This window comes from Eubalaena glacialis, chromosome 19 (assembly GCF_028564815.1).
Source record: "Eubalaena glacialis isolate mEubGla1 chromosome 19, mEubGla1.1.hap2.+ XY, whole genome shotgun sequence".
Lineage (NCBI taxonomy): Eukaryota > Metazoa > Chordata > Mammalia > Artiodactyla > Balaenidae > Eubalaena > Eubalaena glacialis.
This window is the reverse complement of record NC_083734.1, coordinates 13,799,435-13,812,440: the sequence shown is the minus strand read 5'-3', so window position 1 is coordinate 13,812,440 and position 13,006 is coordinate 13,799,435. Positions and strand designations below refer to the sequence as shown.

At 50.0% G+C, this 13,006-nt stretch overlaps 1 protein-coding gene across 2 annotated transcripts in view; it reads left to right on the top strand.

Annotated features, from left to right (window-relative positions):
* The first annotated feature begins 931 nt into the window (after positions 1-931).
* The window catches only part of SGSM2 (small G protein signaling modulator 2), a 36,327-nt gene continuing 24,252 nt past the window's right edge, over positions 932-13,006 (top strand). For both annotated transcript variants that reach the window (XM_061174860.1, XM_061174859.1), the window contains exons 1-2: positions 932-1,073; positions 5,226-5,301. In XM_061174860.1, coding sequence (XP_061030843.1) covers positions 1,017-1,073; positions 5,226-5,301 — 133 coding nt within the window. In that variant the 5' untranslated portion in view covers positions 932-1,016. The remainder of the gene's footprint in view (positions 1,074-5,225; positions 5,302-13,006) is intronic.

The window sequence follows — 13,006 nt, the reverse complement described above, 5'->3', positions numbered from 1 at the left end:
CTCCTCTCACCTAGCTTTGTGCACACCGCTCCTCAGTTTGCAGCAGCAGGTGTTCTTTGTCACTTTGAGCAACCTTTTCTCGCCCTCAGTGCCCAGGTAGGGCTGCTTAAGTCTACAAGGCAAATCGTGCAGAAGGCGCTTGTCTCACCTCCACAGGTTCCGTACAAGCTCCTGCTGGCCCCAGTCACTCCAAGCTGCGCCCCCACCTCCCACGTGGGTGCGTGAAGGGCCAGACGGGACGTGGCGACCCCTCGGGGGAGGGACGGCTGACCGTAACTCTCGCGCCCTTAGGGATAGCCGAGCCTCTGCAGACGGGGGCTGCTGCGCTCCCACTCCTCTTCCTAAAAGCTTTGCAACTGAGGGCGCCCGGCTGGCAGGGGTGTTTGGAGAAACGATGGCGCTCCGCGGCCTTTCTCCCAGCCAGGGAACTAACACTGGCTTCCCCGTGGCCAGACTCGAGGCGCGGGGGCCCCGGCCTTTCCCGTGGGGAAAACGAGCGGGTAGGAATCAGGGGACGTCTAGCTGGATGGGGGCCAGCTTCGGCCCGAGCAACTCTCCGCTCAGCCACGGGGTGCCGGGCGCGCCTCGCCTCCCCGCCTGGCACTGGGCGCGGCGGGCTGCTAGCTCTCACAATGCAGGTTCGCGCCCTCGGGGCTGGAGAGGGCGCGTTGCCATGACAACGGCCGCCGTGGCGCGCGCCTGGGCACGGTACCCCCAGGCGCGCGCAGCCTTACCCCCTCCCGATCCCCCCCCAGTGGCTGAGCGCAACCCCCCCCCGCCCCCGGCTGTGGGAAGGGGCCGGGCCAGCCTCCTGACGTCGGTGCGGGGCTCGGAAGATGGCTGCAGAGCCCAGCACCGGGCAGTGGCTGCGGCGGGGGCGGCGGCGGGCGGGGAGCGCGGCGGGCGGGGGCTCCTCCTGGCGCTTGGGGCGCTGAGTCGAGAGGCGCGGAGGCAGCTAGGGCGCGTGGGGGGCTTAGGCGGCCGCTGGGCACCACCTCCCCGTCAGCCGCCGCACGATGGGCAGCGCGGAGGACGCAGTCAAAGAGAAACTGCTGTGGAACGTGAAAAAGGAGGTAAAGTCGGGGTACGGACCCCCGGGGGCTCGCGTCCCTGTCCGCAAGGCCCAAGGGACAGAAAGATCTGCGCCCATTCCGGGGCGCGGGCGCTCGCGGGCCTTGGGCGGGGGCGGGGTCCTGGACTGGTTTGCGGTTCCCGCCCCACTCCTGGATCAGGGGGCAGCTCTCCTCGGCCCCAGGGGCTAGGCCGGCGCTTCAGGGTTTGTTTGCTCCACGATCCCGCAGCTCCCCGCCCTGTGAAGGCAGCAGCTCTGGGAGACCGAGGTCGGGGGAGGGGTGGCGGCGATTTCTAGAGAACCCGAGCTGCCCATTCATTGCCCGCGCCGCCTGAGGAGGGGGCGGGGCCCCTCGCGGGCCTCCTAGAGCGCTAAACGGGTGACTTGGGGGCTTAGCTCCGGTTTGCCCTACACCCCATTCAGTTATCTTTCTGGGAACCGAGTCTCGGCTGCAGGAGGGTTCGCCGCACACCTCACTGCTTCTCACTCCACGCCCACCTCCCTACCCAGAGGCCAGGGGGTGTTTTGAGAATGGTTTTTATGACTCAAGATTATTTTCCTCTTTTGAGGAGTCCCCCCGCCCACGTCAGAAAGAGAAAAAGTCCTTCTCTGTACTAATGTCCTTTACTTTGACCCTGCCCTAAAAGCCATTTCAATTTCATGGTGGTGGGGGGGGTGTCCATATGACTCACCCGCAAACGAGAGCTGGAGAGTTCAAACCCACAGAGTGGATTAGAATGGATTAGGCCTCTGGATGGAGCCACGAACTCCTCCCACCCACCTCTGTGTCTGCCAGATGTGTAAACTCAATGAGGGCAGGACACCCATCCGGTCCAGAGCTCTGTATCCGCGTAGGCACTCGATGACTATTTGGTAAATAAATCTGCTGATCTTGGAGACTGCAAAGTCTGATGGGAATGCATAAACTTTGGGATAGTCTGGACCAGCTCTTTGTGACCTTGAATAAGTTACTTAACCTCTCTGAGTCTCAATTTCTTCATCTCTAAAATAAGGATAGTGATATTCACTTCATATATAAAAAGTTTACCATATTGATTCCTTTACCCTTTCCTAGAATTTCAGGATTGGAGAAGACTCTGGGTGCTTATAAAATCCTGGAAGGCTCTAGATCGTTCTTCCGCATTAATTACGGCCTGGCTATTGTGCCCTAACTTTTGTTTCCTTCCCTTCTGTTGGCAAAGAAGTAGTTGAAGCCATCACCTTTCCAACTGTGTGTGAGAAGCTCCATTGTGCCTTTGCTGTGAAGTGGCCAAGTGAGAGGTTTTTTAGGCCAGGAGTACATCAAATTAGCATTTAAGCCCGAACTCTGGTCTCCCCAAGGAAAAAAGAAATCTCAAATCTCAGTAATTATCCTCAGGAAACAAATAGTCTAGTGACAGAGACTTATATGAACAGTATAAACAAGAACAAAAATGTAGCCATACTCAAACTATGGGCAGATGTGCTAGGATTGTTGGTGTGTTCCAAATTTGGGGTTGGTCAGGGATGATGGGAAAGATTTGGGGGAAGGCAGTATTTAGAAGGCTGTCTGTACTACTCCCAGAATGATTCTTAAACAAATGTAAGAAATGTCCAGAGTATGCCACAGCTATGTGTATTACCTGACAGAGGTTGACCCGCTCTGAACTCTTAGTTCCCTTCCCCCTTCAGTGCTTGATTTCAAGAGAAATATAATCCTTTCTTGTCCTACAAGTAGGGACAGTGGGGGTAATTGTAGGCAAGTCTGGCCTTTCACAAAGGACTTGTAGTATAATTTTTTTTTTTTTTGGCTGTGCTGCACAGCTTGTGGGATCTTAGTTCCCCGGTCAGGGATTGAACCTGGGCCCCAGCAGTGAAAGCGCCGAGTCCTAACCACTGGACCGCCAGGGAATTCCCAGGGTATCTATAGGTCCTCCTAATCCAAAAATCTGCCCCAACAGCCTGCTTCAGATGCCTGCAGGTCTTTGAGCTGTGACATTATGCTCTGTTTAATGCAAAACCCCTTGGGAAGTAATCTAGGAAGGTTTTAATAGTTTAGAGTGCAGGCTCTATTTACAATAGCCAGGACATGGAAGCAACCTAAGTGTCCATTGACAGATGAATGGATAAAGAAGATGTGGCACATATATACAATGGAATATTACTCAGCCATAAAAAGAAACGAAATTGAGTTATTTGTAGTGAGGAGGATGGACCTAGAGCCTGTCATACAGAGTGAAGTAAGTCAGAAAGAGAAAAATAAATACCGTACGCTAACACATATATATGGAATCTAAAAAAAAAAAAAAAGGTTCTGAAGAACCTAGGGGCAGGACAGGAATAAAGATGCACACGTAGAGAATGGACTTGAGGACATGAGGAGGGGGAAGGGCAAGCTGGGACGAAGTGAGAGAGTGGCATGGACATATATACACTACCAAATGTAAAATAGATAGCTAGTGGGAAGCAGCCGCATAGCACAGGGAGATCAGCTCGGTGCTTTATGACCACCTAGAGGGGTGGGAGGGAGACGCAAGAGGGAGGACATGTGGGGATATATGTATATGTATAGCTGATTCACTTTGGTATAAAGCAGAAACTAACACCACTGTAAAGCAATTATACTCCAATAAAGATGTTAAAAAAAAAATAGAGTGCAGGATCGATCTGATCCCCCTTTACCTAACCGCTAACCATGAGCACTTTGCAGCAGGGAGGAGACTCCGGGTCCTTCCTCCCTCCTCCCCAGACTTTAGAAGCTCTACCACCCTCCAAACCAAAGTGAGGGCCTGGGGAGCTAGGGCAGCATCAGGACACTGGACACAGGACACTGTCCAAAGAATGGCGAAGACTAGCTATCCCAGAGCTTACTATATCTGTAAGATTTAATGTTGGGATTGAGGTAATCCATCCCTCTAATCTTCAGTATTAGTATTTGTCTCCTGGCAGGTTCCCCCAAGGCATCAAAAGTGCTTGGTTTAAGTGTTGGGAGCAACTAGAACCTCATATACTCCTGCTGGGAGTGTACATTGGTACAACCACTTTGGAGAGCAACTTGGCAAAATCTAATAATATAGAATATACTCATCAGAAATTCCTTGCCTAAAAATATAAATCCAAAGAAATGAGCACCCGTGTTCACACAAAGACATGTCTAGAATGTTCACAGCAGCACTACCCATAATAGCCCCAAATTGGAAGCTACCCGAATGCCAGTCAATTGTGAGTTGTTCACACAATGGAGAATGAACAATGCACAACCATATACAACATGAACAAATCTCACAGTCACACCAAGGAGCAAAAGAAACCCAGTCAAAAAACTGCACAGTGAGCCATTCCATCCATGAAAAGTACAAAACCCCAGAAAAGTGCTCTATGATGTTAGAAGTCAGGATAGTGGGTACCTTTGAGGGAAGTAGTGACTAGAAGGAAACATGGCAGAGTCTGGGGGTACTTTAGGGTGCTGGTCACGTTTTGTTTCTTTATCTGATGCTGGTTTCATAGGTGCATTCAATTTGTGAAAATTCTTCAAGCTGTGTAGTTATGATATATACCCTTTTCTATTTGTACATCAATTTTAAAGTTTTTTTTTTTTAAGTGCTTTCTAAAGAAGGCTGTGACCGCTTACCTTACAAGGCATTCAGAAGCTTTTACAACCAGGTAGGAACCCAAACATAGGGTTTTACCTAGACAGAAAGAAGACTGGGCTTGTGAGCATGTGGGGAGTGTCCCTGAGGCCTAGATGGACCTACCCCTACCCTCAGAGAAGGGAGAAAAGTAGGGTCAGATTGTTTATCTGGAGCCTGTACTGAAACAGTTTGTCCCTAAAGGACAGTGTGTCTGCCCACAGGCCCTTCTGCAGCTAAGTACAGGTGAGCAAATAGCATCCCACCCCTGTTCTCTATAGCAGGGCACTTCCTCCTGGGTTGGAATATCTGCACTGATTGATTGGTGGGTTTATAGCATCTTTTTTCCTGGTTGCCTTTCCAAGATGTTGGTGCTATCTGTACTGAAGAAACTTTGCTTCCCCACCCCTCCCTTTCCTATCATCTACTCTGCAGGTGTCTGAACCCAGACCAGGGGGGCAGAGCCAAGCCATTTACTTGCTCACAGGCCTTTGGTCAATCGATTAATCAATCAATCAATAACGATGCTGCCCATTTATTCACAGGTGAAGCAAATCATGGAGGAGGCTGTCACCAGGAAGTTTGTGCATGAAGACAGCAGCCACATCCTTACTCTATGTGGTGAGTGAGTGACTGGGGGCTACTGGGAGAGGGGTTTAAAAACTGAGGACACTATCTTGGGGCCAGGGAAAGATGAGTCCTCAGGTTTAGTAGTTCTCAAATCTGGCTGCAAGTCAGAATCAACTCAGAAGCTTATGGAATCTCCTTGGGTCCCATCCCAGACCTACCGAATCAGGATCTCCAGGGCCCAAGAATCGACCATATATGTCTAGTTCCCAAGGACAGTAGTGCTCAAATTTTAGCTTGCATCAGAGTCACCTGTAGGACTTGTTAAAACAGATTCCTGGGTCCCAACCCTGGAGTTTCTGATTCTAGTCTGTCTGGGGCGGTCCCACGAATTTGCATTTCTAACAAGTTCACAGATGACGCTGATACTGCTGGTCCAGAGACCACACTTTAAGGGCCATTGTCCTAGGTAGTTGGGTTTGGGAACCACTGCTCCGGTTTATCTTTACATTAACTTTGGGGAAGGGTCTGTGCTTTTGGATGCTTTCTTTGCCACATCTATTTTCTAATTAATCGCACCTGCGTTGTTCCAGCATCCCAACTATCCAAGCACTCGATTGCATGCAAAACAACATGAGTGTAAAGGAGGGATAGCCAAGCCTTCCCACCTTAGAAAGGAGATAGTCTGTAATAAACCAACGCTTCTACCTCAGCATGAACACTTTTGTTTTTGTAGGAGCAAGCCTGTCCCTACACACAACTGAATCTTCTTGGATTTCCAGGAATTTGACCTTCCATTTGCCATCTTTTTTTTTTTTTTAATTTATTTTTGGCTGTGCCAGGTCTTAGTTGCGGCATGCAGGATCTTCCGTTGCAGCGCGCAGGCTTCTCTCTAGTTGTGGCATGCGGGTTTTCTCTTCTCTAGGTGTGGTGCGCAGGCTCCAGGGCGCGTGGGCTCTGTAGTTGGTGGCACGCAGGCTCTAGTTGAGGTGTGTGAGCTCAGTAGTTGTGGCGCGCGGGCTTAGTTGGTCCGCGGCATTCGGGATCTTAGTTCCCTGACCAGGGATCGAACCCATGTCCCCGGCTTTGGAAGGCGGATTCTTTACCACTGGTCCACCAGAGAAGTCCCCCATTTGCCACCTTATGTTGTTTTCCTTGGCCTCTGAGATTGGTGTTCATTGAAGGGAGGTTGTGCATTTCTGAGGTGAAGGAATGAAAGGAGGAGATACGGAAAGGGACACTTTTGACAGTAGCATGGTGAGGCCGATAGAGCTGCCCCTCCCATCAGTCCAGCAGCAAACACTGAAGGTCCCCCAGATTCCAGATACTGTTCTCCAGGTAGGGAAACAGCAGTGGCAAGATGGACAGCGTCTCTGCCCCGGAGGATTACATTCTGTGGGCAGAGAGACAGAAAACAAATGTACACATGAATATATCCTGCAATAACAGGTGTGGCAACAGCTACGAACAAAAAAATAAAGCAGAGAAATGTGGGAGGGCGAGTGGGGAGAGGCAGCCTGTGAGCAGAGCCCGAGTGACAGACTGAGGGTTCAGACAAGTCCTGGTGCTCTGCTTACTTCTCAAGTTGTATTGGACAAGTTTCTTAACTTCTGTCACCCACAGTTTGCTCCTCTAAAAACAGGGTGGTGATTCCCAACTCAAGGAATTTTTGTGGGTATTGAGATGATACATGTGAAGGTTCCTAGCATTGTAAGAGATGAGAAGAATGTCTGTGTTTCCTCCTCTTTTGGATGTTAAGCCTGAAACTAGGTTTGCAGGATTTGAGGTCCTACTATCTCCCTTTCGGGTAAGCTTCCCTGGTTCTTTGAGATGATATAACGATTCTCAGGTTTGCAGGAGCAATCTGATCCTACCTTTTCTCGAGCAGAAGCCCTGCTGGGGAAAAAGCATGCTAGTCTTGCAATAGGTGACTTTGACGAGTATTAGAACCCTACTCCCTTCCACCTGTGCTGTGTTCCCCTGACGTCAGCCACTGTCTGTCATTGTCACCAGAAGGGCTCTACTGGTGGCCCAATTAGTCGTGTCATGGTGCTAGGCTTCGTCCAGAGCACACACAGCAAACACAGAAAACAGAATAAAATAGCACAAACAGCTTGTGCATGGGCGCCACATGTGGGCAGCCGTAGGTAAATGGGGGAAGAGAGGCAGGGGAAAAAGCTGTTGGCGTCCCACCATCAGGTCCATTAGGGTGAGAAGAAACCATCAGCTCTCCTCTGATGAGTCCAGGGGCCCCCAGGAAGCAGTAGGGCTTTCATTTTTGCCTCTTGCCTTGAAGCCCATGGCTCTTTCCAGCAGGCAGGGATATCACCTTCAAAAGGAATGATTCTTCTACTTTCAGCCAATTTCAGTCACGGAACTAGAACAAGAAACTATGAAATAGACCCAGTTCTCCAGGGTTCTAAGATCAGCCCCAAAGCAAGAGGAGCCCTGTTCTGCTGGATTTCAGGAGGTGCCTTAGGTCAAAGTGCAAACTTAAATGCCCACAGGGTCGAACGAGAAAAGTCCGGGTGTGGGATAGCAGGCAATGGTGGGGACTGGGGTAAACTGGGTAGCACTTGCCATGTTTGAAGGGGGCAGCCACCACTCAGCTTCTGAAGGAATGCTGGCCCTGGCTTGCTATGGCCTTTGTTTTATTTTAAGAGAAGTCAGAAGTCTGGGTTTTTACATGAAATGTCCCAATTTTTAAATGCTGATAACTAATTCCCATTTTTAAAAAAAAATTGTGTGGGCTAAACAAAAGGCATCTGCAAGCCTCTGCCAGTTTGCTGCCTCTGCCTTGGGCTTAGTGCACAGTCATGGAAGGGAATGCTAGCAGGAGGGGCTCCCAATAGTGTAAAGCTAAGTCAAGCCGGGGCATCTGAGACCCACCGGAAAAGGAATCTTTATACTTTGTTGAAAATGGTGTTCAGTGGTGAGGGGGATCTCAGTTTGGGCACCAAATAAGGTTGGTTTAAAGCAGTGATTATCGAGACTTCCCTGGCAGTCCAGTGGTTAGGGCTCTGCACTTCCACTGCATGAGGCACAGGTTTGATCTCTGGTACGGTAACTAAGATCCCGCATGCCACCCAGTGTGGCCAAAAAAAAAAAAAAAAAGCAGTGATTATCAACCTTTTTTCCTGCCTGCATCACAGAGTGGAATCATAATCAGGGATTCCTAGGGGGAGGCAGAGAGAATAGACATGTACTGATGGAAAACTCCACTCTTCTGGCTTTTTGGAGATTCTGAAATGCCAGGCTCCTTCACCCCCTGGAAAAATGTTCAGAAGTGCATTTTTAGTCTGAAGTGGGTCCAGTCTTACCCTGGGTCTTGCAGTTGTCCCAGCCGCATCCAGAATTCAGCTTCGTTCTTGGGGAAGTGGGAGCGCAGAGAAAGTGCTGAGAGAAAGGGAGCAGAGTGAAGGCTGTGGAGACTGGATTAACTAACTGTGCAGTGAGTGACCCCTTTCACTAGAGCTTTGTGGAGGGCTGGGGTCCTGGGCCCCTCTGCCCTGCCTTGGCCCCTCTGTTCATCGCAGAGGATGGCTAGGGGGTGACTGAAGAGGGCAGTGCCTGAGCAAGATGAGCTTCCCTGAGCTTCCTTAGAATACAGACATTTTGGAACCGGAAACAGAACCTTCCTGGAGAGCCTTAGAAATGGAACTGAAGAATCTCTTGGTCAAGACCTGGCCCTGGGCAAACCCAGGAAAGTTGCTGTTCCTCAAGGGGAGGAGTGAGACTCCCAGGATTGACGAGAAACATGCGTTTGTTGTGTTTCCTGTGCTTGTTCCTAAACCTGTCTGTCTAGAAGCCAGACAGGCCCCGGCAGGTAGGAACCTTGTGAGGAGGCCTTGCTGGCAAACCCAGCTGGCAGGGAAGGGTTCTATGTGTGCTGTTCTCCTACCACAGAGCAAGACTGCATTGCTGCTCTGAGGCACCCCCTGCCAGCCCCCAGGACCTGTGTGACTGTACCTGCGCACTGGAGAATAGGCCCAAACCCCACTGTTGGGAGAAGCTTCTTGGATATCTCGTCTTCATCTTAAAAAGTCATGTCACGTTTGCGTTTTGCTCCATAATATGGCCTCTGAAACTTTGTGCTGCTGAATGAAATTAATGCTTCCTGTTTTTCTGTGGCTTCCTGAACCCCCCGGGCATAGGCTGATATCTCCTGCCACCCCAACCCCCAGAGGGCAAGGTGCTCTTAACTTTTGCTTGTGGGCAACTCAAGGTCAGGGTTAAACAGCAGATTGTCCTGAGTTTCACCTTTGAACTCTGCATTTGTAGTAGCAATATGACTGCTCATAGAGTGCCCAGTTACTCTTCCCATCAAGGGGTCTGGGGTAGTTTAGGCCTTAACCGAGGAGCACTGTGCCTCCCCTCCCCTCTGGCTCAGAGGGGAGCATCTGCCTCCACAGTGTCTCTGTTTGCTCCATTCCAGTTGGGCGCTGAGGTTGGATTTTAACCACTGGTGGGTAGAAGGGCTTTAGGAGGCCCACAGAGAGGTTCCCGGCCTGGCAGAGCAGGTTCTTAGACTTGTAAACATCTCCTTTTTCCGGCCGCAGGCACCGGGGGCGGGACCCAGACCAGCCCTGCCCCTCAGTCCTTAGGTTCCCTGCCCTCCCCGCGCTGATCGGTACACCTGAGGGTTGCTTCAGGCTGAGGATGAGCTGTAATGGGAGACGGGGGTGGAGTCTGTGGAGCTGGGAACACCACCAGGGCTTTATTAACCCGCTCCCTGTTGCTAAGCAGCTTTCATGAGCCGGGAAGTTCAGCCGCAGCAAGCTCCTCCGGGGAATGGCAAGGAGATGCTAATGAGCTGGGAGAGAAGCAGGTGTGACAGGAGGGTGCGTCCCACCTGGGATACTGGAGCCGGAGGTATTTCAGCACGTCCTGAGATTCAGGCACCAGGCAGTTTTTACTCTGTCTCTCTTCAGTGAAAGGGATTCCTTCTCTCTTCTTCCCGCCCACAGTGAACGAACAGCTCATTCTCAGCATATCTGGCTTCCACTTTCCATGTGGTAATGATCCAGTAGGAAGAAAGGCCTTCTGGGAGACTGGCTCCCCTCGCCCTGTCTTGGGGCATGGCTCAGGGCACATGGTGATGGTCTGTAGCTGAGACTTTGGAGTCCGGCAAACCTGACCTGGGTTCACAGACTGACCATGTCACCAAGTGTGTGACCATGGCCACTTATTCAGCAACTCTGAACCTATGGAATAAGGTTGATATGAGGATTAAAAGAGTGATGCAGTAGCACAGGGAGATCAGCTCGGTGCTTTGTGACCACCTAGAGAGGTGGGATGGGGAGGGTGGGAGGGAGGATGATGCAAGAGGGAAGAGATATGGGAACATATGTATATGTATAACTGATTCACTTTGTTATAAAGCAGAAACTAACACACCATTGTAAAGCAATTATACTTCAGTAAAGATGTTTAAAAAAAAAAAAGAGTGCTGCAGGATAAGCACACAGCATGGAGCCAGGTATGCAGTAGGTGCTCAGTAAATGTTGTTGTCATCACCACCACCAGTGACATTCTACTTTGTTCTTGAAAGTGATCTTTTAACCTTCCCCATAAAGCCTCCTAGAACCTTCTCCAGGATTCCATTTAGGAATCCATGTTTCTGGGAGTTTCGAGCATCTGGACAATCAGAAAAACTTGAACTCTGGGAACCCAATCAAGGAATTTGAAAATATTAAGAAATTATTATTGATTTTGTAGGTGCAGTACAGGTATTAGGTACATGTTTTTAAAAGAGTCATCTTTTAGAGATACACACTAAAATATTTATGGACAAAAATATATACAAAAGTATATATGTAAAATTTGCTTCAAAATAATCTAGGGATAAGGGGGAAAGTGGTTGGAGGTGGTATAACTGAAGCAAGATTGGTCCTTCCTTGATCATTGCTTATGTTGTGTGATGGGTACTCAGGGGTTCATTATATCATCCTCTTTACTTTTGTAGATGATTGGAATTTTCCATAATGAAATGGTTTTTTTAAAAAGGAGGAAGAGGAGGAGGAGAGGATGGGTGGTGGAAGAGATAGAGATAGCAAGTATATGCAGCTTTTTTTTGTAGGATGTATTTTTATTTCAAAAACTATGTATTGAATGTATCCTTAAACCTTAAACAGGATTCTGGACACGTAAGCCTGCAGAACAGACAAATAAGTATGGAAATCTGCCCCACCTTCTGGGTGTTGGAACTGGATGTTGGATACTGGAGGGTGGGGTCTGAAGTCACGTAAATATAGAATATTTTATTATTATTTTTTTTAAGGCCGTGCCACGCGGCATGCAGGATCTTATTGCCCCACTAGGGGTCGAACCCATGCCCCCTGCAGTGGAAGCGTGGAGTCTTAACCACTGGACCGCCAGGGAAGTCCTAGAATACTTTATAGGAGTAGATCAGCATTAAATGCTAGTCACTGAATTTTCATAATTTAATTTGTCTTGTAGACTGTTGTGTTTAATCCAACACATAGAGATAGTCCCACCCCCGAGCTGGCCCAGCCTCTGTCCCCAAGTCCATGTACAGACGTCTGTTAGTGGTGGAGGCTTCACAGCCTAGAACCTGTGCCCAGGGACAGTGGGGAGAACAGGGAAGGGGAGCAGATGTTGCTGAAGGGTCCTCCCTGATCCTGGACCCCCAGTTGGAGTCAGGAAGGACCTGCTGTTGCTGAGGCTGCTGCCTTCCCTTCCCATCCTTGGTCTTTTAAACCAACGACAGGGTCTGGATGGGGGACCTGTGTAGTTCCAGAGAGCGAACACCAAAGAGACGGACGCAAACCCAGCCCTTCACTGGCCCACACGAGACCAGTCATCACCTGGCTGCAAGACAGTAGGATGGTCAGTCATGCGGTGGCCAGTCATGGTGAAATCCAAAAAGAGGAGGAAGAGTAGAAACCCAGGACACTGGGCTCCCACCATGAGGGAGCTTCTACAGGGAAGGCCAAAGTCCTGAGTCCTCAGTGCTGACCATAACCGCTGAGGCGAGCTATGAAGGCTGGTTTTGTAAGAAAAACGAGCGTTTGCAGCTCTCCTGTCCCAACAGAAAAGCTCTATGTGATCCCTCTCCCCATAAGTCACTGCCCATGGGAAATCCTTGACCTTGATGGAGCCACAGCCATGCCTATCTAGAGGGGGGTGGGGAGAGCTCTGGTGACCACAGCACATGTCCTCCCTCCCCTCCCTGTCCTGCCTTCTCGGGCTGCCAAGGGGTCCCTCTATGGAGACAGGCCCGAGGAAGGGCACCAAGAGTCTTTCGATTGAGATCAAGACCTAGCCCTTCTTCAGGGAGGCAGCTCCAGATGACCTGTCACAACAGTTATCACAACATCTAGCTGCATGGCACATACACAACTTTCTTGAGAAATTTTATGTGCAGGGAAGCAGCTAAATGGTTTAACACCTAAATGGGGATGTAGGGCCAAGGGAGGTGGTGGTGTGTTTTTTTTTTAATTGGAGAAATTACAGAATAGTTATGTACAAATGGAAAGTAATAGGGAAAAATTAAAGATACAGGAAAGAGAAGGGACGTTTGCTGGAGTGATGTCCTTGAGAGGTGAAAGGGGCTGAAATCCAGTGCACAGGTGGGAGGGGTGGCCTTAGAGGGGAGCACAGCCAGAGCATCTGTAGGTACCAGAGGGAGGGCAGGGGACGGGCACAGCGCAGGAAGGAAAGGCAGTAATGCTCATCCATCACCTTCCATGTTCTGGGTGCTACAAAGAGCCTTGTGCACCTCTGCACATGCTGTTGC